This window comes from Bos taurus, chromosome 13, assembly GCF_002263795.3.
Source record: "Bos taurus isolate L1 Dominette 01449 registration number 42190680 breed Hereford chromosome 13, ARS-UCD2.0, whole genome shotgun sequence".
Lineage (NCBI taxonomy): Eukaryota > Metazoa > Chordata > Mammalia > Artiodactyla > Bovidae > Bos > Bos taurus.
In genome coordinates, this window is record NC_037340.1 from 26,554,426 (window position 1) to 26,582,197 (window position 27,772).

General features: G+C 38.7%; 1 protein-coding gene across 5 annotated transcripts in view; it reads left to right on the forward strand.

Annotated features, from left to right (window-relative positions):
* The window catches only part of MYO3A (myosin IIIA), a 169,853-nt gene that overhangs the window by 62,751 nt on the left and 79,330 nt on the right, over positions 1–27,772 (forward strand). For all 5 annotated transcript variants that reach the window (XM_059892920.1, XM_059892919.1, XM_025000993.2 and 2 more), the window contains exons 11-15: positions 16,027–16,126; positions 18,376–18,492; positions 21,758–21,862; positions 21,970–22,053; positions 25,260–25,462. In XM_059892920.1, the coding sequence (XP_059748903.1) occupies positions 16,027–16,126; positions 18,376–18,492; positions 21,758–21,862; positions 21,970–22,053; positions 25,260–25,462 (609 nt within the window). The remainder of the gene's footprint in view (positions 1–16,026; positions 16,127–18,375; positions 18,493–21,757; positions 21,863–21,969; positions 22,054–25,259; positions 25,463–27,772) is intronic.

The window sequence follows — 27,772 nt, forward strand, 5'->3', positions numbered from 1 at the left end:
TACACAATATTGAGGAGAGTTCCCTGTGCTATTCAGAAGATCCTTGTTATCTATTTTAAATATAGCCATGTGTACATGTCAATCCCAAACTGCTATAATCATCCCACTTGTCCCAACATATGTGATTTTTAAACCACAGTACAAGGCAAATTTGAGGCACATTTCAAAGGATTAACAAGTGAAAGATGAATTTAAAAAATTGTCCAAACTTTTAGTGCTACAAGTGCCTGGTTCAGGCTGTCAATTATTTATTTAAGTGTGGGACTTTATGTAATGTACATGCACTAGAATGGGATTTTGATTTTACCAAAAGAAAAGAAAAGAAGGAAGCAGAAAAATCAGTAGGAAATAATAACAGGGTTCTTTCACTGCAATACAATACATCGCCCAATTTTACTTTCTATTTTCTGGGCAAGATAATTTTCCTCTAAAGTCTCTGACAATGTCATGGTGAGAATTACTCACCCTTAATACACAGGGCTTCTAAAATGCTATCCTGACTGCTCTCATAATAACTCCTTTTCATTCCCGTCTCCACATGTGTATTTCAAAGAAACTTGCTTCAAACTCAGCCAGTCCAACATGGAGCCTGTGCTGTCCCACCCCAAACTAGTTCTTTGTTCCTTTTATTTTTAGTGGCACCGCCACTCACCCCATAACCACCAGAAATCTCAGGATTATCTTGACGTATTTTTCTCTCCTACTTACATTAACAAGGCTAAATTTCTTACAGCCCCACTCAACCCATTATCAATTGTGATATAGTCCTTGCCACCATAGATATGATACGTTGAGACAGCATTTGTGTCGTCTCCATATTGACTGAGGCCAACTCAGTCTGGATGAGGTGCCCCACACAGGTCTGGCAGCTGAAGCAGCTGTAGATTCTGTGCTCTGTGTTCTCTGTCTTGGTCAGACTCTGCCACCAGCTCATGCCTTGATGAGACCTTTTCTCCTGGATTTCGCACAGATAATTCCTTTGCCTCTTATTTTGACCAAAATAAGATACTTAAAAGGGTCTTTCTTTTTAACTTAAAACCAGCATGTACATAACCATTATATAGAGTAGGAAGCTTCAGTCCCTAAAAGGAATAAAAATAATGTTCTGTGAGAGTTTGGAAGAAGCCAGCAGTACCTCCACTGGCAGTGACTCCGGGGCTTATCCAGGAAGCAGTCTTTAATCGACACTCAAGAGAGAAGCCAGACTTAACCCTGTGAAAATAGAATTACTGCTAGATGAACATTATTGCTCTAAGGACCAGCTTGAGCAAAATCATGAAAGCAAGGAGAAATACATTTAATCAGAACTGTAAGGAGGAAAATTTAGAAATAGGATTGGAGAGACACGCAGAGACCAGACTACAGAGAGCACTGAAAGTCAGGTTGAATGAGCGGTTTGACCTGGGTTCCTGACAGCCCTGATAGGGCGGCCCGAGGCCCCTGTGTCCTGCTGAGCACCCTCCTGCCATTGGTTCTAAAAGGTGAACTACAGATACACCAAGACAAATTGGGGCAGTAATCTTGAATACCTTTTGCTTTTCCTCCATGTTTCTTCCTGACTTTAAACTACTATTATTTTTCCAAAAGTGGGGAAGTTGGTCCTTATTATGTTGAATTATCAAAGCATTTAGTGGCTATTGTTGGATATTTTGAAATGATGAGCCTATTGACATAAACACTTATTTCTGTATTTTTGTGGGATGTTTTAGTTGGTGTGTGTGAGAGAGTGTGAATGCATGCGTGTGCATGTTTCTAAGTACATTTGATTTTGAAAAATTCAAATCTCATTTTGGCCAAAATAAGGGGTTGAACAAATTTTCCTTGGAAGATCTAGGAGAAGAGGTCTCATCAAGGCATGAGCTGATGGCTGTGTCCATTCAAGATCAATAACCTGAAAAGAGACTGATAATGTCAGTAATGTAGTAAGCTGGGAATGTAGTAAGCTCCCATCTAGGACCAGGAAATTTAGAAAAGAAATCATCACTTCTCCTTCCCAACCTGAGATATCTTCTTATGCCTTTCTTCACCACTTCCCCCTTCTGGAAAAGCTCCTAAATAAGGGCTGAATAGCTTTTAAACTTGGTCTCCAGGAACTTTATAAGGAATAGATGATTGAATCATTACTCCCTGGAAGACCATTATGAGCATATTTGTTCCTAAGGAGTAATAAATAAATTCAAATAAACAGGATAGGCAGTTGCTCACAAGCTTTTCTATTTTACAATGCAACATTCAAAAAACTAAGATCATGGCATCTGGTCCCATCACTTAATGGCAAATAGATGGGGAGACAATGGAAACAGTGACAGACTTTATTTTCTTGGGCTCCAAAATCACTGCAGATGGTGACTGCAGCCATAAAATTAAGAGATGCTTGCTCCTTGGAAGAAAAGCTATGACAAACCTAGACAGTATGTTTAAAAGCAGGGACATTACTTTGCTGACAAAGGTCCATCTAGTCAAAGCTATGGTTTTTCCAGTAGTCATGTATGGATGTGAGAGTTGGACCATAAAGAAAGCTCAGTGCTGAAGAATTGATGCTTTTGAACTGTGGTGTTGGAGAAGACTCTTGAGAGTCCCTTGGACTGCAAGGAGATCCAACCAGTCAATCCTAAATTTCCCTAAATTCAAGAAATCAGTCCTGAATGTTCATTGGAAGGACTGATGCTGAAGCTCCAATATTTTGGCCACCTGATGCAAAGAACGGATTCATTGGAAAAGACCTTGATGCTGGGAAAGATTGAAGGTGGGGGCGAACGGGGAGGACAGAGGATGAGATGGTTGGATGGCATCACCGACTCCATGGACATGAGTTTGAGCAAGCTCCGGGAGTTGGTGATGGACAGGGAAGCCTGGTGTGCTGCAGTCCATGACGTCACAAAGAGCTAGACACAACTGAGTGACTGAAGTGATCTCCTTTCCTGAGTTCTTTCATTAGTCTCTTAGGTAGATAAATTTCATCATCTCATGGTAATTTTCAGAAAGCCTCCAACCCCTAGCTTCTTGCCTCTTGAACTTGAAGCCTAGTTTAGCTAGGCAAAATATACTTAGATTAGTGTTTCTTTTCCTGGAAGTATTACATACATTGTTCCACCATCTCTTAGGCAGTGTGTATTGCTGTTGTAAGAACCAAGGCAATGACATTTCTCCCTTTGCTCCTGGGGCTGCTTCTGCACAGTGCCCATAAGGTTTTCATAATTTTGCCCACCTGTGTCTTCTTGTCAGTCTTTCCATATCAATTTTGCCTATACCCTGTGGTGTGTGGGAGCCCACACCTCTGGCTTATGAGAGCCAGTTGGGTCTTTGTTCTCTTCTTGGGTTTTGTGTGCTCAGACCATATGCTTATCACATCTGTGACCTCAGTCATGTATATTCTGCATTTTGTTGCTTTTCTCTCCTGATTTTCCTCCATTTCTTTTCTGAATTGAGCTGACTCAGTTTTTCTTTTGCCTACCTATCTCTTCATTAAAGTTTTGTGCCCCCTCTTAAAGATTTTTCTCTTTTAATGAGACCTCATCTAAGAAATGTCTATGAGGGATGGAGAACTTTTTGTCTGAACTTTTCCTATGATTCTTTCATATGGCATATACTCTTCTTCTGTCTTTTGCTTATCACTCTTCCTCCTCCTTTTTTAAAAATTACAAATATGTGGTGATGAATCTCATCTCAAATGGGACTGGGAACAGCTGTGTTCTAGCCAAAAAAAAAGTGGGCACGATGGACGGATGAGTCGGCAAGTCTTTAGTTTGAATTAGGTTGTTTCTCTTGAACATCCTCTCACCACACCTGTATTTTCTCTCTCTTGACACATCTCCCCTCAATTTTGAACCTTGAATAGGTCAGAGTACAGGGCCATTAGTTGGAACGAGCCCAGGTAGCACCATTTTATTCTTTATGGCCCACGACACAAACCCATCATGACCATCTTTTTATATCATCACATAGCAACTGCTTCTTTTCCCTTTGTTTTGCCTCCCCCTGGCCACTGGCCACCCTCTATTGGACAAATATGTGATCATTGTTCCCTGGTCTTCTGCAGCTCCTCACCCTCTTGCTCTTTGGCATGTTGATCTGGTCTTATCAAGACTTTCACATTTCCGGCATGGCCCAACCATGCTCTAGGAACTGATAGCTCCAAGAAAGGCTCATTGGGTAGACCTATCAGGATGTGTGCTTTTTTTTTTTTTAAGTCTCTATAGATATTGTTTGAGTGCTAAAGAATTACGTGTCAGTTCTCAGCTTCTCTCATTTCAACACAGAGTTCACAGGATTTGGTAGTTGTGCTTTATAGACTGTGGTTTGGGACTGTGGCCATTTCTGTTTCTAATAAAGGAGACTTCTCTCTACTTGCCTTTCTTTTTATTTAGCAAGTCTTAAGGGAAGGGAATGAGCTTCCCTGGTGGCTTGGTGGTAAAAAATCCATCTGCAGTGCAGGAGGTGCAGGAAATGTGGTTTTGATTCCTGGGTCAGGAAGATCCCCTGGAGGAGGAAATGGCAACCCACTCCAGTATTCTTGCTGGAAAAATCCTGTGGATAGAAGAGCCTGGTGGGCTACAGTCCATAGGGTGACAGAGTCGGACATGACTGAGTGACTGAGCATGCAAGGAAAGTGGTTGATTGCTGTATGATCTTAACTTGAACTAACTGTCTCTTCTTAGTAAAGTAGGATGGGGTATGATGGATTAGATACGGTCACAATTTTTTGGACAATTCTTGCATTAAGAGTGGGATTCTGTGTTGTTTACCCTTGAACCTGGCATTTTCTGTGACTTCCTAGACAGCAAAAGAGACACTGATGTATAGAACAGTCTTAGGGACTCTGTGGGAGAGGGAGAGGGTGGGAAGATTTGGGAGAATGACATTGAAACATGTGAAATATCATATAATAAACGAGTTGCCAGTCCAGGTTCAATGCACGATACTGGATGCTTGGGGCTAGTGCACTGGGACGACCCAGAGGGATGGTATGGGGAGGGAGGAGGGAGGTAGGTTCAGGATGGGGAACACATGTATACCGGTGGCGGATTCATTTTGATATTTGGCAAAACTAACACAATTATGTAAAGTTTAAAAATAAAATAAAATTAAAAAAAATAAAAATAAAATTAATCTTCAAAAAAAAAAAAAGATAGAAGAAGTAGTCCTATGATATTTTTGAGCCTAGCCTTGCTGAAAGCACTGAGCAACGCCCAGCCTGGCTAGAAAGGACTTCATGTGCTGAGGGACCAGCAGGGGTTATCAAAGTGACTAGCAGAGTATCAACTATTGACACCCAGCTGAGCAAGAGCTGAATCACAGGTGTGTCTGGCTGCAGCCAACTTGTCCATGAGCAATTTTGAGACATACTTATGGGGACTCTCTACGGCCACAAGAGTCCCACACTAGCATGTGCAGTCAAAGAGCAAGAAAAATTTGATTACTAGTATTATGACCCTTTTTTACACTTTTTCACTTTCACTTTCATTACGACATTTTGCTGTTCCTGTAAGAGCTTCTCTGGTGGCTCAGATGATAAAGAATATGCCTGCAATACAGGAGACCTGAGTTTGATCCCTGGGTCAGGAAGATCCCCTGGAGAAGGGAATAGCTACCCACTGCAGTATTCTTGCTTGGAGAATTTCATAGACAGAGGAGCCTGGCAGGCTGTAACCCATGGGGTTGCAAAGAGCTGGACATGACTGAGCTGTACCCATAAGTGGTGTGGGACAGCCCACACTGTGCCACTCCAGGAGACACTGTTCATTTCATATTTCCCCTGAATGCTCTCATGCCCAAGCACAGAGACATGCCATGAATGGTGCCCCCTGGAGTGGCACCATGTAGATTGTGGATGAGGAGCCTGAGAAGATTCTGAATACACTTGTTTTACAACACAAAATAGAGTCCCATCTGTCATGCTAGCTATGTATATGTAATGTTAGCACAAATAAAGAATTGGATAGAGTAAAAAGCTGACCCTGGCTCATTGTTTATTATTTTGGTCCTGATTTAGTTTGAAAAATTTTGTCCTCCTGAGGACTTTCACATAAAAATGCTTTCAGCAAATCTGTATGAGGGTGGAAACCTGTGATGTTTCTCTGAAGTTCATGTGGGCAGATTTATTGGGCATTTCCTTAATCTTTCTAACATCATTCAATGAAAGATTGTTTTACATTAGTATTTAGTATTGCAATATGCTGGTTCATTAGAGGGAAACCTAAATTTTATTAGATGTTAGGGCCACTTTACAAATTCTGAAAGCTTATATCAGATTCCCAAATTCCTATAATGTTCATGTTTCCCTTCATGTTCTAGAAGTCATTAATTATTTTAATTATGGCATTATCCATTTTTAGCTATTTTAATTTGACTCAAATTCTTACTTGTTCTTAAAATATTTGTACATTTATTTCCTATAGTTTTATAATTATTTTTTCTAAAGAGGCTCCTGAAAGTGATCATATTTAATTTCATGACATAAAAATGCTATGAATACAACAAATGTATGCACTTAATTAGAGCAAAATATAACACAATTTTTAAAAAGAATAAAATTTTCCCCCAAATTCTGAATGTGTATCTTTTGGCCTTTCCCTCAAAGGCATTAGTCTTTTTTAAAAAAATTTAATCTAGAGAGGGAAAAAAAACAAACAAACCCTAAGGGATTATCAAGAGGCTTGACCTACTTATGAAGGTTGCAAGAAATACTGCAGTATTGCCTCCCTGTGTCTTTTCTTTCAAATTAGCAATAGCCTAGGATTTGACTGCATCCATTTTGGGGATTATTGCTATAAGGAAAAGACACATTTGCATAGGATTATTTCCTATTGAATTCTGCAGTGCCTCATAGGAGGCAGGACACTGAATATAGACACTTCTAATGTTTTTGCAGCAAAGAGAGGTGAAAGAATCGAGTGGAGGGCAGGGCAACCATTTTCCCCGAGTGCCTTCACATTTCTAGTCCTCTAAATATATATAGCTTCCCTTGTGGCTCAGCTGGTAAAGAATCCTCCTGTAATGTGGGAGACCTGGGTTCTATCCCTGAGTTGGGAAGATCCCCTGGAGAACGGAAAGGCTACCCACTCCAGTATTCTGGCCTGGAGAATTCCATGGACTGTATAGTCCATGGGGTCACAAAGAGTCGGACACGACTGAGCGACTTGCACTGCACTGCAAATATATTTTTACTTTCATATTAAAGACCTTAGTAATAAGTGTTTTGAGAGTAACTCCCTGGAAATTTGTACTTTAGTGAAATCTGTTAACCATCTTTTTGCTGGGAAAGAGGAGAGAAATATTTTTTTTTAAAGATAGTAGTTAAGGTTTAGAGCAGAAGATTTCAGCCTTTAAGTAGAATTCAGAATGACATGCCTCTCATCCCTTCCTGCCAGGCATGTAAAGCTTTATCTCTGGCTGCTCAGCTGTCCTAATCTTGTTTGCTTCCCCGTTTAGTTTTGTAATCTCTGCCAAAAAAAAAAAAAGTGCTGTATTTAACAGAATTTTTAGTTTTGGAAGATTATGATTCACTTTGAAGTTAGATTTTTATACATTTATATAAATACAGCTGGGTTTTTTTTTTTTTTAAGTGAAAGATCTGACATCACAATCCCCAGTGTTTTGTCAAAAAGAAGGAAAGGAAGGAAGATAAATAGCTAACTATGGCGATTCCAGTCTTGGGAATAGAAATTGCAGTAGAATACTATGACTTCATGGTTGTTTCTTCTATAGATTTGACTGTCCTACAAGATCCCCTCAAAAACAGTATATGTCTATTAACTATATAAGCATATATTTTATATATACTTATAAAATACAAATATATAAAATTTAAATACATTACCTAGACAGCCCAGCCTAAAATGTGGGTGTTGTTCCCTGTCCATGGATGAAAATGCAGCTCTCCTGTATTTAGTAAAATCCTGTAGAGGGTGGTCATCATTTCTGTTTGTGACAAGTTAAATTTGATATGCCAATTAAAGATGAAAGTAGAGTTATCCAGTAGGAAGTGGATATAGGAGTCTGGGCTTTAGGGGAGAAGCCCATGTTGGAGATAGTCATTGTCATTTGCTTATAAAGGTATTTAGTGCTGTGACACAAATGAGGTCACTGAATGTGAGGATTTAGGAATTTAGCAGGGGGAGAGGAGCCAGAAAAGGTAATTGAGGGATTGTGGCCCTTTAGGGAGGAAGAGCAGGGGAACGTGGTTGGTTGAGAACCACATAAACCCAGTGTTTTGAGGAGGGAACAGTTCTGCCAAAGAGTGCTGAAAATTTTAAAAACTGGAGTAATAATGAGTTTGGACACACAAGTTCTTCAGTGACCTCAACCAGATCCTCTCAGCAGAGTGGGGTGGAGGGCAGCCCCAGTTAAGAGAATTCTCATTAAGGAGAGGAATGAGGTGAGGAAGAGACACTGAATATGAACTACTCTTTAAGAAGCTCAGCTGTAAAAGGGGAGAGACAGGGCAGTAGCTGGAAGGCACTGAGGATCAGAGAGGTTTTTTTGTTTTTTTTTTAAAGATAAGAGATACTAGAGAACTTTGTACACTGATAGAGGGAAAGGTTGATGCCACCGAAGAGCAAGCAGGTGTACCAGCGAAACAGCTGGCCTTTGCCCAGAGCAGGGACATGCATCCTTGGCACCAGAGAGCAGGCTGTGAGGGTAAGAGGACACCAAGATGAGATCCTGTCGAGTTGTTTAAGAATTATGAGCGTGTGAAAAAGAATGAAAGGCGATATCAAAATGTCACCAGTGGTTATCTCTTGGGGATACAGTTACAGGTGATTTATTTTCTTATACCTTTTTTGGTATTTTTCAGTTTTTTTAAAAAGCTAAGAATATTTTATACACTTGTAAAAATGAACGTGATAAAGATAATCGTACACTCTCCCTGACCCTTCATGCTATCATTCCTTAGAAAGTCAGACTGCATGCAACTCATCAGCTGTGTTTGTTCTTGTTTTTTTTTCGAGTATTTATTTATTAATATTTATTTGGCTGTGCTGGGTCTTAGTTGCTGCACTTAAGCTCTTGGTTGCAGCATGGAGAACCTAGTTCCCCAACAAGGGATTGAACCCAGGTCTCCTGCATTGGGGGCATGGAGTCTTAGCCTCTAGACCACCAGGGAAGTCCCTGTGTTTGTTGGAACCAGATCACTTTGCTGTACTGATGTTTTTCCTACAGCTACTTAACTCTATACATTGAAGGAATTGTGCTACCCCATCTTTACAACAAGATCCTACTTACAGAAACCATCTCTGCTTTTGGTTGTCTGTAAGCTAAGCATGAGGAGAAGAAAGCTGTCAGGAACTTGGCAGATGGGGGAATCACCAAACATTCTTGGCAAACACAGATGTCAGTTTCATGTCAACATCTAAAACCAGGTCACTCTAAAATAATGGCAGAGGAGTCACATTTACAGCAGAAACAGACATTATTTCTCAGTGGGAACATTTTTCTTCGGCCTCCAGATAATTATGTACAAAAGAGGAAGGGCTGTGTGAATGAACAGGGCCATCGAAAGTGTCTTAGAGCTGGGTACTGATGACATCTGTCACTCCAGTCATCGCCAAAGCTGATCTGCTCTTCTGGCTCGTCCAGCTGGGGTGTACTTCTTCCTCAGCATCATTTCAAAACTGCACAATTGGCCAAAAGGGTCAAACTGAAGATCGATAAAAACTAGTCTTTCAGGGCACACTGGTGAGAGCCTGTATGCCCATGGGTGTTACCAGTTGTGACTTTGTTAGTGGAATTTAAAGATGTCTAAGGACATTAAAACAAAAGTGTTGATTAGATTTCTGTTTAACAAAGGATTTCTGTACTATCCCAGTGGCTCCTGAATCACCTTAGAAGATAGAGCTTGATATTTACAAGACAATATTTTACCAAAGTAAAAGCAAATAAAGCTGTGGCATTACAATAGTACAACTGAATAGTAAGGATAAAAATTTAACATGCAGCAGCAAGAGTTGTTTCTTTTTTTCAGTGTGTAGAACTGAAATAAAAGTGAAGCTATACTAACCACCCCTGAGGGTATTTCTGACCTTTTGACAACATAGAAAGGAAATATTTGTAGTTTGAAGCTATGTCTCCCCAGTCATACAGAGTAAATGAGAAATATAATCTGGTTAACAAGCTGTACTTTTCACAAGAAGACAAAAATCTTATTGGAAGAATGCTCTTTTCACAAGAGGACAAAAATCTTATTGGAAGGATGCTGACTTTGCCTTCTCCAAGTCTTACAGAAATTAAATCTTTAATAAAGTAACAAGAATGCAAATTAATTCTATAAAATGAAGGCAAAAGCAAAATGTAAAAAGTGTAGAAGTATCTTGAAAGATAGGATAATGATGAAGATTGGACAGTTTCCTTTGACAAATAATTATCATTCATTTATTCATCCTGCACATATATTGAGTACTTAATATGTTCCAGCTACTATTTTAGGTGTTTAAAATGTGTTTTCCATATGAGTACAGACTTTTATCTGTCTTAATAGCTTTATCCCAGCTCTGAACCGTGCCTGAAACATAATAGATGCTCCAGAAATTTAAATATTTTGTTGAATGAATGCAGTAGTAGATGTTGAAATGTACAGTTTAAGGCTCTACCATATTTTGTGTTTATGTATGTGTGTTTGGGGTGGGGGAAAGTCTGACAAATCAGAGCAGGCATGGTGATCTCATATTGATCCCTTGCTGACCTCCCTTTTCACAATTCTTAAAATTAAAGGGGGGATTTCCCAGGTGGTCCAGTGGTTAAAACTAGGTGCTTCCCACACAGGGGATGTGAGTTTGATGCCTGGTGGGGGAGCTAGGATCCCACATGCAGCGAGGTATGGCCAAAAATAAAAAATAAAAAATAAATAAAAATAAGAATAATAAAACAATTTTTAAAGAAATACTAAAAAAATGAAAGAGAATTGGACTGAATATAATTTAGTGTCTTTTCTCAGTTTTATACCTTATGATGTGGTCCATTGTGTAACTTTTAAAATATTAAGATAATATTGTTGATTCAACTAATCATGCCACTTGAGAGAGTATAAGTGTGAGTCCTTCACTTGTGCTACTTTGTTGTCACAGCTATAAACTGCCTTTTTTTTTTTTTTTTTTGGCCCCATTGTCTCTATTATGTTTAAGACCCAACCGTGCTTTCTGGAGCAGTGATGGAGCTTTCACATCCACAGTGATGGCTGTGTCCAGTGGTCACTGGTGGTACAGATATACAGACATGGGAGAAATATAAATAGGCAGTCCCAGTGGCCAGGAGGCTTCTGTAGTTAAGCTGACCTCAGCGCCAGCAGTGCCGAACCTCCAAGCAGTGGGAGATGGGGTTGGGGGTGGTGGTGGGTGGAGTATGCTGGAGTATGCAGACACCGACGAGTGCCTTTCCACCACCTTCCTCCAGCACCTGTTACTGTTAGAGTCTGAGCACTGCAGTGACCCAGGGAGAGAAACAAAGGAAGAGTTGTTTGCTGATATAATGCCTAATTCCTGTGAGATACTACCATCAGGATAGATGTAGGATTTAATCATTAATGTGATGAAGTCCTTTAGAAGCAATGATGTTCATGAATCCTTCATCAGCAAGGACTGGGGCCACATTTTCTCACTCTCTACTCAGTTCATGCTGATTTTAGTATTGTGTTTTTACCATTCATGTTTGGAGAGGGTAGAGGGTCACCTCTGGGACAAAAAGAGTGAAAACAACTAAATACAAAACTAGTAGAAATAGAAATTAAATATAACTTAAATTAAAAGTTATAATTCAATATAACTTAGAAGTAAATATTAAATATAAAATAAAGGAAATATAATATTAAGCATAAAGACAGTGAGGGGTCAGAATATGACCACAAATGGAAAAATAAAATAATTAAAATTTATTAACCAAAGCAGGCACTGTATGAATCACGTTACATTTATTCTGTCATTTAATCTTTTAATATCTGTGTGAAATAAGTCATTATTATTTCCATTTTATTTCTGAAAAAGCAGAGTAAGTTCCTTGCCCAGTGCCACATGGCCAATAAGTGGTAGGGCCACAGTTGGAATAATAATAGCAATTATATATAAAGCATTTCCATATGCCCATTCTAAATGAAAGTTTCATAAGACATAATCCATTTTGTTTATCCTCACAGTCTTTTGTAATTTGATCTCAGCATTCAGATTCTAGAGCCCAGCTTCTTAACTGTAACACTGGTATCATTAATACTATGATGTAAACAAAGGAAAGGATTTATATAACTTCACAAATAACTTTTGATTATATAACCACCTCAGAATTCAGTTCAGTGTTAACAGTTTATCAGTCAGTCTCTGTTCCTCCCTGGCTTTCTGGCTGTTATTGCTACCTGGTTGGCCATGCCTCATGTACCGTGGCTCCTCTACCCTTCAACTGGAAAAAATATAAATAAAGGAGTTATGCTCTAGAATAGGGCCAAACCATCTTTCAGCTCCCCCAATGAAGTCCTTACAAATGGTAAAAACCTAGATTTTCAAAGTCATGAAAATGGCTTTGTATTTTCTCTTCAGAATGAAGCAGTCAGCCATATGCTCCATAGTATGCCTATCAATTCACCAACTTCATTTGATAGAGAATTCCAGGCCTGGAAGGCAACAAAGATATGATTCAGCTATTTTTGTTTTTAAAATTTTAAAAACTTTCTGTTATGGACCATTTCTTTAAAGTCTTTATTGAATTTGTTACAGTATTGCTTCCGTTTTATGTTTTGGTTTTTGGCCACAAGGTGTGTGGGATCTTAGCTTCCCCTGTGTGCATGCTCAGTCACTCCAGTTGTGTCAAACTGCTTGTGATCCCATGGACTGTAGCCTGCCAGGCTCCTCTGCCCATGGGATTCATCAGGCAAGAATACTGGAGTGGGTTGCCATGCCCTCCTCCAGGGGATCTTCTTGACCCAGGAATCAAATCCGTGTCTCCTGCATTGCATGGCTCTTTACCTACTGAGCCACCTGGGAAGTCCCTTACTCCCCAACCAGGGATCAAACCCATAGCCCCTGCATTGAAAGGCAAAGTCTTAACCACTGGGCCACCTGGGAAGTCCCTATTCAGTTATTTTAATATTACTGGACTAGGTAAAGTTATTAGCTTCCAACACTTTTTGGTGATAATATCTTTTTAGAAAGTGATGATAATAATAAATTTATCTTCCCAAATTAAAGTAAATAAGCCTAAAATTTGTGTGTTCAGTACAAGATCGCTCTTCTAATATCTCATGGTGTCTCATATTCAGTGTTTGTTCTTTGAGTTTTAAGAGTTCTTGATATATTAGGTTTATTAATTCTTTGTCCATTCTACATATTGTAAATCTTTCCCCCAATTTTTAAATTTGTGTTTTTATTATACTCATTAAAATTATCTTGTCAAATCTCTTCCATTTTTAATTCTATTTTTTTTTGTCTTTTCATACTTACAAATTCCATTCTTACTGCATTATTACACAACTGTTCTTTTGCATCTTCTTCTAGAACTTTTATGATGACATTTTAAAATATGTAAATTTAAATCCGTCTGGAATTAATTTTTTCTTAAAGTAAATACATGATTCCAAAAATTTTAACCAGCTGTTCCAGCATAATTTCTTGAATTTTTTTCTTTCTCTACTAATTTGAAATGCCACATTTATCATATAATAAGTTCTTAGAATAGATGCCCTACATTACATTCACTACTAGAATTTTGACTTTTGTTAGCTTTTTTTTAACCTAGTGATAATGTATATTTCTGAAATATAGTTAAATAATTTTTTTTCTTTATGAAAACATGCTACTCTACCCTATTGTTTCCATACTCTGCCCTTTGATTAAAATATTCCATTGGCTTCCCGTGGTGTCTGGAGTCCTGCCTCACCCTGGACCACTGTCTCTCCCTCTGTTTCAGCTGCAGGGCCTATCCCTGAGTCCAGGTATCAGGCATGCCTTTCCCCCCTTTCCCCATCAGATATCAGCCTGCCAGCCTCCCCACTCTCAGGTAAAAGTTTCCATTAAAACTGAATCACCATATCAAATTCTGTGAATATTGTGTGCATTGGGGCAAAAGGTGAGAAAGGTGGTAAGTCAGATAAGTTTTGGTGCCTAAGCTGACTTTTTTGTTCAACGACTTCTCAGAACTGGGATGTGAATCAACAGGGAAGGATGCAGGACTGGTCATTAAGTGGTACTATCATTTGCACACCCGCTGGTTCCATGGGGCTCAACATTGCAACTCAGGCCACCAAATGTATGTTTACACTTTCGTATTTTTGATGCCATACTTGGTTTCTGCCCACAAGTTTCTCCCAGTCTGGCAAGAAGGGGAATATACCTATTTCTTCTCAGTGATGCATTTTCACTGGAAAATCCTACAACAGCTTAACAGCAAGGGTGATATTTGAGCCTGACTTTGCATGATAGATAGAATTTTGCCAGACATGGAAGGAAATTTATTCCAGGCAGAGGAAACAAAATGAACAAAGCACAGGATCTTGAAAATATGGGGCATCTTAGGGAATATTCTATATGCGGGAAAGGTTTCAACAAGCCTCTGAAGGTCCATGAATTCCATACCAAGGAATTTTTAAGTTATACTACAGAAGATTCCCCTGGAGAAGGAAATGGCAACCCATTCCAATATTCTTGCCTGGAAAATTCCATGGACAGAGGAGCCTGGCGGGCTGCAGTCCATGGGTCATGAAAGAGTTGGACATGATATAGTGACTAAACAACAACCACAAGAAAGGTAAAAGAGGACCCATCGAGAGTGATGACTTTGAGTGAGTGAGAGGAGATGGAATCTAGTGCACAGAATGGGCAGCTGGCCATAGATAGAGGGGGGACCATGATCAATAATGGCTTAATTCTCTGGTGGTGGTGGTGGTTTAGTTGCTAAGTCCTATCTGACTCTTACAACCCCGTAGGCTGTAGCCTGCTAGGCTCCTCTGTCCATGGGATTCTCCAGGCAAGAATACTGGAGTGGGTTGCCATTTCCTTCTCCAGAGGATCTTCCTGACCCAGGAATTGAACCCAGGTCCCTGCATTGCAGGCAGATTCTTTACCAACTGAACTATGAGGGAAGCTCTGATTCTCTGAGAAACCAGTATAGTTTGGTGAAGAAATGGTATGGTTCTTACTATCCTTCATAATCTACATATTCCTTCCCCTTTTACTGTTAAGCAAATTCAAATGCTTAACAATCTGTCCAAAAATACTGAAAATATAGTTCCACTCTAAATAAGTGGATGATGCTTTCATGTCTAGAAAAATTAAAAGAGACCCATGGGTTTACCTCAGCAACGTCTCCAGACCTCATGTCAAATCCAGATCTTTATGCCGTTATCAGAATTGCTGAAATGTTTCACTTTGAAAATAGACGTACTCGTACCTGAACTCAATCTTCTATATATATGCATTTTACCTTTTGAAAGTCTGCAGTATGGCTTATTTTGTATTTCCCTTAAATTCTGCTGAGCAATAATTTTTCAAATGATCATTTCTTGACCACCAGTGACCTAACACTACCTCAGACAAAACTGGAAATCTAATGAACGCAAATCTCCCGAACTCATCACTTTGTAACAGATTAAATCACACATTGGAATTTAGAGGAAACGTTAAAGAATATTACATGTAGGATAGGGACTTTCCTGGATGTCCAGTGGTTAAGACAGTGCTTCCAATGGAAGCAGTTAAGACTGTGCTTCCAATGTGGGAGGCACAGGCAGGTTTGATCCCCGGTCAGGGAACTAAGATTCCACATGCTGTGCAATGCAGCCAATAAATTAAATAAAAATATATAGGATAGCTCTTGATGTGAATAATGAACTCCTCTGATCATCCATGAAGTAAGTTTGACATGTTGCATTTTCCCAGTGGAGAGGAGAAAACATAAAATACATGAGGCTGTTTTCTGGTAAGTTTTTACTGTCAAATTTAAGTAAATAAGCTTTATGGAGGTTTTTCAGTCTCCTAGTATCTAAATTTGACTTTAGTGTGATCAGTAATAAGTTCTCAAATCAGAAAGGCTTTCCTTTTCATTGTTCCTCAGACATGAACGTCTTTACACCAAGAAAAGTAACTTCAGCAAACCTTTAATTTCCAGTCTCAAGGATGTAGATGATTTAGCAACCCTGGAAGTTCTGGATGAGGTAAGAAACTCAGTTTAATTAAGCCTTCTATCTATTTTTAAAAATTTATAGAAGTGATTTGAGCAGGAGGTTCTTTGAATGGCATCTGTAGGTTTCATGCTTTCTTTATCTTTTAGTTTCCTGATCATCTCTCTTGTCCTCAGTTTTTCTGTGCATAACTCACATTTCCAGATTGCCCCAGCCTGGTGTCAACTTTTTCTTGTGTTTTATACTCAAATCACAAAGATGCTAGTTCCCACAAGCTTGAGTTGCTTAGATCACTGTCCTGTTCTTCCCCTGAGTTTTCTTTGGGAGTCTCAAAAGAATGATTTACTATAGTCAGAAAACCACTTGCCTTTTACCCCACCATCTGACTTCTCTGATGGCTCAGATGATAAAGAATCTTCTGCAATGCAGGAGATCCGAGTTCAGTCCCTGAGTCGGGAAGATCCCTTGGAGAAGGAAATGACTGTCCACTCCAGTATTCCGCCTGGAAAATTCCATGGACAGAGGAGTGGACTACAGTCCATGAGATCACATAGAATTGGACACAACTGAGTGACTTAAACTTTTTTTTTCTTTACACCATCTGGCATAATCCCTCCTTTCTCTCTTCTGTTTCACACTCAATGGCAGGACCCAAAGCCTCTTAGATACCTCAAGAGCCCATCTTTACCATGGTCTGTGGACCCCTCATGGGACCAGAGTCCACCTTTTAGGAAATGAATTTTGCTTGAAACTCCTTGTCCCAGTGACCTCAGAAATGTTTCACACATCTCTTGTGAAGGTGCAAGTCCAAACCAGTAAATTATGGTCTCAGCCTGTTTTTCCTCATCTCCTTTCCTTTCATTTAATCACATCATTAGAAAAATAAAAGACTCCTTTTCAGTAAAAGGTTGGATTCACTATCCTGCCTGATCCACAGATTTTTATTTTTTAATACTTCTGAGGCATACCTGAGCATTTTGCTTAAAAATGCAAGAAATCAGGAGGCATTTTCTGAACAGAAGTACAGTTCAGTTCAGTTGCTCAGTCATGTCCGACTCTTTGCGACTCCATGAACCACCAGCATGCCAGGCCTCCCTGTCCATCACCAACTCTCAGAGTCTACCCAAACCTATGTCCATTGAGTCGGTGATGCCATCTAACCGTCTCATCCTCTGTCATCCCCTTCTCCTCCTGCCCTCAATCTTTCCCAGCATCACAGTCTTTTCAAATGAGTCAGCTCTTCACATCAGGTGGCCAAAGGTTTGGAGTTTCAGCTTCATCAGTCCTTCCAATGAACACCCAGGACTGATCTCCTTTAGTATGGACAGGTTGGATCTCCTTGCAGTCCAAGGGACTCTCAAGAGTCTTCTCTAACACCACAGTTCAAAAGCATCAATTCTTTGGCACTCAGCTTTCTTTATAGTCCAACTCTCACATCCATAGTCATTTGGTAAATTTAGGGTTGCATAAACAACTCAAGTACTTCATCAGAACAATCTCTCTTCAGAACGTCAAACATCTCATAATCAAATAGTGATTGCAAGTCAGGGATTTGACAACACCTTTATGAATCTTTGTGTATCACAGTTTCCAATGATGTGAATTCCTAGGCTTGTGGATTATAAAGAAGACTTTGCTAATCATATGGCCAACCTACATGTTGGACACTGGGTTTGTTTCTATTAACTGTATTTTTTGTGTGTGTCTCTCTTTTTTGACCGGAGTATGTAAGAGCTTTTGTTTTTGTGTTATATACTATAAATGATGATTCCTGGCACTATTAAAATTGATTCTGTATACTCATAGGATTTATCAACAGTGGAAGTTACTTCTCTACACTTTTTACTCTGTCTTAAAGCCAAATGTTTTAGTGAAGGACCAAGACATGCCACAGAGCCCTTGACTAACCTTGATTTGGAGTCAGATCACATTCACTGTATCTTCCCTTCCCTATTGTAGTGTTCTTTCTCTTTACTTCATCTACTGCATTTACTTATTTCCTTGAAACCATTGTGTATATATAATCCCTGTAACTTAATGTGTTCTATGGAAAACATAGGTTGCAGTGACATTCCTCTATGGCTTTTTAAAGAAAAGAAAATATCCATCAAAGGATAAGATAGTTCATGACCTGATGTTATACTTCTTACTCTCAATAGATCTGTTTCTTTTTGATCCTATTCCAGATTCCAGATGTTTTATTTATCATCATTTATTTTAAAAATGATCATTGACCATCAATGATTTTTTAAGAGAAAGGAATTATTTTTATATCATTATAGAATACAGTCGCAGAGCAACTTGAGAAGTGTTACTCCAGAGATCAGATCTACATGTACGTGGGAGACATACTCATTGCTCTTAACCCATTTCAGAGTCTGGATATTTATTCGGCAGAGGTATGTGATGTGACTTGTATTTTCTTACTTTGTACAAAAATTATATTCTTTAGATATTTAAATTAATTTAAATGATGGACAAGGAAATGACAACCCATTCCAGTATTCTTGCCTGGAGAACCCCATGGACAGAGGATACTGGTGGGCTACAGCCCATGGGGTTGCAAGAGTCAGACATGACAGTGACTAAACCACCACCAAATGATGCTAAATAAAATTTTATCTAGTCCTTTAAATAAACAGTTAAGGGATTTTCCTGGTGGTCAGTGGTTAAGACTCTGCATTTCCCCTGCAGGGAGTATGGGTTTGATCCCTGAGCAGGCAACTAATATCCCACATGTTGTGCTGAGTAGCCAAAGAAATCATTGATCACAACAATGACCAAAATAGCTGCAGGTTCAAATTTCAAAATTTTTTTAGAACCTTTGAGTAGTGGCCACATACACATGGTTCTGGGCAGAAAATAGCTCTCAGCAGCCCCTGTAGCACCGATAAATAAATAATAGTTAAATGTGCTGTTCTAAGTCGCTTCAGTCATGTCTGACTCTTAGCGACCCCATGAACTGTAGCCCACCAGGCTCCTCTGTCCATGGGATTCTCTAGGGAGGAACACTGGAATGGATTGTTGTTTCCTACTCCAGGGAATCTTCCTGACCCAGGGATCGAACCCAGGTCTCTTAAGTCTCCTGCACTGGCAGGCAGGTTCTTTACCACCAGTGCCACCTGGGAAGCCCAGTTCAGTTCAGTTCAGTCTCTCAGTCATGTCCAACTGTTTGTGACTCCATGGACTGCAGCACGCCAGGCTTCCCTGTCCATCACCAACTCCTGGAGCTACTCAAACTCATGTCCATTGAGTTGTTGATGCCATCCAACCATCTCATCCTCTGTCATCCCCTTATCCTCCTGCCTTCAATCTTTCCCAGCATCAGGGTCTTTTCCAATGAGTCAGTTCTTCACATCAGGTGGCCAAATCAGTTGGGAAGCCCAGTAGTTAAATAATTATTGTTAAAATATAGAATTAGAGAAGACAAATATATCTGGATGCAGTTTGTGGTCTTTGTGCAAGATATGTTATTTCTTTCCAGTTATTGGTAATTGGTAACTGGTTCACACTAGGTATCATATCAATAAACAGATGCCTAAAATGTGTAGACTTAATGTCTATCAAGTATGAGAGAATCAAAAGTAAAATTACATTGTATATATAGGTACTATATGCTTAGTGGCTGTAAACTCAGCATTATGAGTTTAAAAATTCCTTTTGACATATGGGTTGATTTTTAAAAATTAATTTATTTTTTAATTGAAGGTCAATTGCTTTACAGAATTTTGTTGTTTTCTGCCCAATATCAACATGAATCAGCCATAATGCCCCCTCCCTCTTGAACCTCTCTCCCATCTCCCTCACCATCCCACCTCCCTAGGTTGTTCTGTTCAGTTCAGTTCAGTCGCTCAATCGTGTCTGACTCTTTGCAACCCCATGAATTGCAGCATGCCAGGCCTCCCTGTCCATCACCAACTCCCGGAGTCTACCCAAACCCATGTCCATCGAGTCAGTGATGCCATCCAGCCATCTCATCCTCTGTCGTCCCCTTCTCCTGCTGCCCGCAATCCTTCCCAGCATTAAGGTCTTTTCCAATGAGTCAGTTCTTTACATGAGGTGGCCAAAGTATTGGAGTTTCAGGTTCAACATCAGTCCTTCCAATGAACACCCAGGACTGATCTCCTTTAGGATGGACTGGTTGGATCTTCTTGCAGTTCAAAGGATTCTCAAGAGTCTTCTGTTACAGAGCCCTTATTTGAGTTCCCTGAGACATAACAGCAAATTCCCATTGGCTGTCTATGTTACATATGGTAATGTAAGTTTCCATGTTACTCTCTTCATACATCTCACCTTCTTCCTTCCCCACTCCCTATAAGTCTGATAAGTCCTCCCTTAAGACTTATAAGTCTGTAAGTCATAAGTCTGTTCTCTATGTCTCTTTCTCCATTGCTGCCCTGCAAATAAATTCATCAGTACCATCTTTCTGGATTCCATATATCTGTGTTAGGATATGATATTTATCTTTCTCTTTCTGACTTACTTCATTCTGTATGATAGGCTCTAGGTTCGTCCACCTCATTAGAACTGATTCAAATGCATTCCTTTTTATGGCTGAGTAATATTCCATTGTGTGTGTATACCACAGCTTCTTTATCCATTTATCTGCCAATGGACATCTAGGTTGCTTCAGTATTCTAGCTATTGTAAGTAGTGCTATAATGAACATTGGGGTACATTGATGGGGTACATCAATCTTTGATTGATTTTTAATATCAGGTGATATATTTTATGAATTTAAGTATATATTTATATAATATTCAGCCCCTAAATGTTTAAATATAGATTAATATTCTGGAGTTAAGCTAGGTTTTTTATTATTTATTTTGTGTGTTGTATTTTTAGTTGGGTCCATACTCTTTTAGTTATTTGTGTAGTACTCTATAATATTTTTATACTGTGCTTAATATAATTTTTCATATGAAAATATATAATTCTCTCAGTCTCTACCATTTTAAGAGTTAGAAGAATAATGCATATTGAACATTGACAAAAGTTTTAGATTTGGGCTTGAGTGCATAGTCTGCTATAAATTAACTATGGAATCTTGGGCAAATCAAATGAAAAAGTGTGTTATTGATAAATGATATGAAAAGAAAAAAGTAGTACTTGTGTGTCAGACATTATTGTATCTAAGAAATAGTTAATGAAATGATAACTAATTGTCTTATTTATAAATTGCTTATCTAAAGAAATTATAGGGACTTCCTTGGTGGTACAATGGTTGAGACTCTGTACTTCCAGTGCAGGGAGCAAAGGTTTGATGACTGGTAGGGTAACTAAGATACTACATGCCTCATGGCCAAAAGAAAAGTTTAAAAATAGATAAATAAAATAAATTATAGCATTTGGAAACTTTAAGTTCTGCTTTGGAAATGGTATTCACTTCCAAAAAAGTCTTCATTTAAATACCACTGACCACGTTATGTCATATTATATCATGTCATTTTTCCCTGTTGTTTTATATCAAACTTTTATTTGACATAATTGTGCATGATTTGTGCATGTATGTATATGTAATATGCATTAATGTTTTGGTGGTTTAGTAATGCTTTGCAGGTGTTTGATGGATCTGTTTCTTTAAAAATTAGTGCTCTATCTGTAAATAAATAGGATTTAAACAGAAACCAAAGCCCTACAACACATGTTCTTTTTAACTTCTAGCATTCCAAGTTATATATTGGAGCAAAGAGAACTGCCAATCCTCCTCACATTTTTGCCATGGCTGACTTAGGATACCAGTCTATGGTAACATACAGTTCAGATCAGGTAAGGAGAAGCTCACATTCTTAGAAATTCTCCTCTTAGTTTCTTGACTGTCCATTGAATATTGTGAGGATAAAGTATTCTTACCGGTCCCTTTTCTCACTGCACAGTGCATTGTTATCTCTGGAGAAAGTGGTGCTGGAAAAACTGAAAGTGCTCATCTCTTAGTTCAGCAGCTGACAGTGCTTGGAAAGGTATAGTTTACTTTCTTTCTCTATCCTAACAGAGATATTTGTTATATTTCAGAATTAAATTTAATTGATGAAGTTAATATCCATGAACTACCACATTTAATAATGCCAAGAAATTATAATACATTTGTTGTCCTTTGCGAGTGTAAAATGTAACAAAAAGTATAAGAAGCATATGCTTTTGTTTTGAGCAAATTCTAACTTTTCTCACTCTTAGTAGACAAGGCTTTATAAATGTAATTTTCTCTCTTTCTGGCCCTAATATATTCACTGAATACTTTTATTTCCTCTTCTTTTGTTACTAGCAAGTTGAAGGGGAGTCAATATACAGAAATTAATTATACATACCAAAACTGATCAGTTATAAATTTAAATATATAAATTTAAATTTATATTAGCACCATAAAAGCATGAACTATTTAAATCTATATCTTACAAACCATGTGCAAGATTTGTATGCTGAATAATAGAAAAAGTTGATAAAAGAAATCAAAGAAGACCTGAATAATAGGAGAGATATGGCAACCCACTCCAGTGTTCTTGCCTGGAGAATCCCAGGGACGGGGGAGCCTGGTGGGCTGCCATCTATGGGGTCGCACGGAGTCGGACACGACTGAAGTGACTTAGCAGCAGCAGCAGCATGACATGTTCATGGATTAAAAGATTCAATATTATTAAGATATCAGTTCTCTACAAATTGATCTGTAGATTCACTGTCGTTTACAGTAAAAATCTCAGCAGGATTTTATATTTTAGAAACTAAGGAGTTGAATCAAACATTTATGTGGAAAAGGCAAAGGAACTGTAATAATCAGTTTTGAAAAAGAACAAAGTTGGAGGATTAACAAATACTACCTGATTTCAAGACTCCCTATAAAGCTGTAACAGTCAGAACAATGTGTTATTGAAGAAAAGATGGCAGACAGATCAAAGGAATAAAGTAATCTGCACAGTACTGTATAAGTATTGCTGAAGCTCCAATACTTTGGCCACCTGATGTGAAGAACTGACTCACTGTAAAAGACCCTGATGCTGGGAAAGAGTGAAGGCAGGAGGAGAAGGGGACAACAGAGGATGAGGTGGTTGGATGGCACCACCAATTCAATGGACATGAGTTGGAGCAAACTCTGGGAGTTGGTATCAGACAGGGAAGCCTGGCATGCTGCAGTCCATGGAGTCACAAAGAATTGGACACGACTGAGCAACTGAACTGAATCTGCATGTGTGGCTTATTGATTTGCAACAAAAGTGCAAAGATCAGTTAATGACAAATGATTAAACCAAAAACTAAAATTTCTAGAAGAAAATTGTCAGTTAACTTTGTTCTTCATGGTTAGGCAGAGTTGTTAGATGCAACATAAAAAGCTTAATCCATAATGGGTAAATTTGATTTCACCAAAATGAGAAACATCCTGTTCTCTGAATGACATTGTTAAGAAAATGAAATATAAGTTATAGACTCAGAGAAACTATCTGCAAGTCACTTATCTAATAAAAGACTTGTATTCAGAATATATATTTAAAAACTCTTAAAAATTCCAAAGTAAGAGATCAAATAACAAAAAAGGAACAAAAAAATGACTAGCCATTTTACCAAAGATGTGTGTAAGTGGCCAAAAGCAAATGAAAATAGGATGATCAACCCAGTAGTCATTCAGTTCAGTTCAGTTCAGTCGCTCAGTCATGTCCGACTCTTTGTGACCCCACGAATCACAGCACGCCAGGCCTTCCTGTCCATCACCAACTCCCGGAGTTCACTCAGACTCATGTCCATCGAGTTGGTGATGCCATCCAGCCATCTCATCACTTTCTGCCATAAGGGTGGTGTCATCTGCATATCTGAGGTTATTGATATTTCTCCCGACAGTCTTGATTCCAGCTTGTGCTTCTTCCAGCCCAGCATTTCTCATGATGTACTCTGCATAGAAGTTAAATAAGCAGGGTGACAATATACAGCCTTGACGTACTCCTTTTCCTATTTGGAACCAGTCTGTTGTTCCATGTCCAGTTCTAACTGTTGCTTCCTGACCTGCACACAGGTTTCTCAAGAGGCAGATCAGGTGGTCTGGCATTCTCATCTCTTTCAGAATTTTCCACAGTTTATTGTGATCCACACAGTCATAGTCAATAGTCAATAAAGCAGAAATAGATGTTTTTCTGGAACTCTCTTGCTTTTTCGATGATCCGTCGGATGTTGGCAATTTGGTCTCTGGTTCCTCTGCCTTTTCTAAAACCAGCTTGAACATCTGGAAGTTCACGGTTCACGTATTGCTGAAGCCTGGCTTGGAGAATTTTGAGCATTACTTTAGTAGTCATTAGGGAAATGCAAATTGAAACCACCATGAAATACCATCAAAATGGCTAAAGTATTTTTTAAAAGTCTGATAAGGATGCTAAGTGCTGATAAGGATGTAGAGGAACTGAATGAAAGTCTCTTACATTGCTGATAAAAATGCAAAATGGTACAGCCACTTTGAAAACAGTGCAGAAGCTTCTTAGAAAGTCTAACCATACTCATTATACAACTCAACAATTCTACTCCTAGGTATTTAGTCAAGTGAAATAAAAACCCATGTTCACGCAGAAAAACTACAGATAATTTATAGCAGCTTTATTAATAATCTCCAAGAAGAGAAAACAAGGGAACTAGGAAATGAATAAGAAACAATGGTATATCCATTCAGTGGAGTATTACTCAGCACCAGAAAGGAATGAACCCTGATACAAAACAATAAAGCTCACTGGGTGAGGTTTGGATAAATCTCAAATTCCTAGGCGAAGTCAGAGAAACCAGATTAAGAACATTATATACCATATGGCTCACTTTCTGTATCATTCTTGCAAATTTAAAACTGTAGGCACAGAAGCATGTCAGTGATTGTTGGGGGCTGAGGGTGGAGGGAAGGATTGACTGCAGAGTAATGAGACAAGTTTGGAGATTATTGGATTGTTCTATATGTGAATCATAGTGGGATTCGTATGATTGCACATGTTTGTAGAAACTTTCAGAACTATACTCTATAAAGGGTGAATCTCACTCTATGTAATTTTACCTTAAATTTTTAAAATGGGATTGTAACATCTGGCAACAAACCAAGAATATGTTCTTGTATGTTTACATCTACATAAAGTGCTTATCAAAGAGACTTTTCATTTCATACAAAAATAAAATTTTACTTTTTTTTTTTACATCTTGACATTTTCTGTAGGCTAATAACAAAACCCTGCAAGAGAAGATTTTACAAGTAAACAATTTGGTGGAAGCATTTGGTAATGCCTGCACTATTATAAATGACAATTCCAGCCGATTTGGAAAATACTTAGAAATGAAATTTACCCCTTCTGGAGCTGTCGTGGGAGCACAGATCTCTGAATACCTGCTGGAGAAATCCCGAGTTATCCATCAAGCTAGGTAAGTTCACATCACCTATTTCCTATTATCTGGGAAACGTAAGCCAAGATGATGCTTTTGTTTTAATAATAAAATGTCTTACTCATGTAACACAAGTTCAACAAAAGTTTGCTCATCGTCTGCTATGTATGAGGCATTGCCTATTGGAAACAGAGATCCCTCAGCCCTATCTTACTCTCTTATGGGTTATATCCAGTGGAGTTAGTTGTTGCTTTAGTCATTAAATTGTTTCTGACTCTTTGTGACCCCATGAATGGTAGCCCTCCAGGCTCCTCTGTCCATGGGATTTCCCAGGCAAGAATACTGGAGTGGGTTGCCATTTCCTTCCCCAGGGGACCTTCCAATCCAGGGATCAAACCCACATCTCTTGCATTGGAAGACAGTTTCTTTACCACTGAGCCACCAGAGAAGCCCTAAAAGAGTTAGTAAATAACCTAAATTTATGAAAACAGATAGAAAGCCTAAGCCCATCATAGAAGTACTAACAGGATAAATTAGAGTGATTTCTTAAGTAGAAGAGAATATGCTTCTCTACACAAAACAAATGTGAAATTTAATTATAAATAACTTATTTTTTTCTTTTAAATGCTGGTATATATAAATAGATCTTTGTGTTGATTATATTCTCCCAGTGTTTATACACAAGGGACCTTCCCCCCTACCTGGAAAAAAGGGATTCAGGAAGGGGTTTTATTGTTGTGTTCTTTTCTTTGTCTTCTGATTAAGCCACCAACATGATGTTCTGGTATGTTCAGGTTGAGCAAGTTCCTTTTGGCAGTTTGTAGCTGAATGACAAAACTTCTCTTCTGTCTTCATGATCCCAAACCATCTTTGTTTGTTATTCTAATGAAAAAACTGTAATAATAGCATTGAATTTGTACCTTGGTATTTTTCCAAAGTTGTGGCAATTTAGAGTCTTCCATATTTCTTTTCTTTTTTTGATAAGATCTCATGGATTTTATCTGCTTTTACTTTTTAAATTAATTTATTTTTTAATTGGAATATAAGTGCTTTACAACATTGCATTAGTTTCTGGTAATACAACAGAAACTGATTCTGATTCACAATGAAGTGAATCAGCTTTATGTATACATATGTCCCCTCCCTCCTGAGTCTCCTTTCCACCCGCCATCCCACCCGGTCATCAGAGAGCACTGAACTCAGCTCCCTGTGCTATACAGCAGCTTCCCACTAGCTATCTATATTCACATGGTAGTACATGCTGGTTTTATACTGAATTATCTGCATTGTTGTAGTTATGTGTTGTATGTTAAATTCCCAGGAATTTAGGTACAATAGAATTAATATAAATGCCTTTAATATAAGTATTTGGGCTTCCCTGGTGGCTCAAACAATAAAGAATCTACCTGCAAAACAGGAGACCCAGGTAGATCCCTGGGTCTGGAAGATCCCTTGGAGAAGGGAATGGCAACCTACTCCAATATTCTTGCCTGGAGAATTCCATGAACAGAGGAGCCTGGAGGGCTACAGTCCATGGGGTCACAGAAAGTCTGACATGACTGAGTGACTAGGCAGGCATGCAATATAAGTATTTAATATAAATACCTTCAAATTTGCTCTCCTGAAAATAATGTCATTCATGTTTATTGGACTGTTGCACCATATAGTCTAGAAAAGAGCACAATTAGGGTCATATTTTAGGCATACTGTGAAGAAAGTAAGCTGATTTTCAGTTGGCCTAAATGACTTTAGTTTTACATTGTTTATTGGAGAAAAGTATTCCAGGTTGAAATACATCTCAGTTATAATTCAAGAACATTTGCCTTATAATTTTTCTGTTTTCCAGGTTTTTTACATCTATTTTTTTCTTTTACTTAATTTGAATTTCATTTTTAAATACTAGAGAAGCTTTTTTATGATGTTTAAAACTGAAAGTATCAGAGATGTAATAGAAGAATTCTTAGTAGGTCCTTTAAAAGATGATATACCCTGTCATTCAGGAACTGAAAGGAAAGAACCAGTTTAAAGGGTCTAACTGAGAGGACTGTTTACAGAAGGAGAGGCTGGAAAAACCAAGAATAAACGGTGAGATACGCACAGGCTAGCAGTGCTGCGAAGTCATCCAGACCCCTGGGTCTGTAGGGCAGAAGGAGGGGCCACACCGCAGAGCCTGCTGAGACCTAGGACTGTGCAGGGTTGCTGCCTCTTGGGAGCTGCTGCCTGAAGGAATGTGGTCCACCCTCAGTGTCTGTGGGGGACCCTGAGGAAGCCTTAGTGGGTCTACAATAGGGGTAGGCCAGAGAATACAGTGACCCTTGAACACTGTGAGGTTAAGGGGTGCCAACTGCC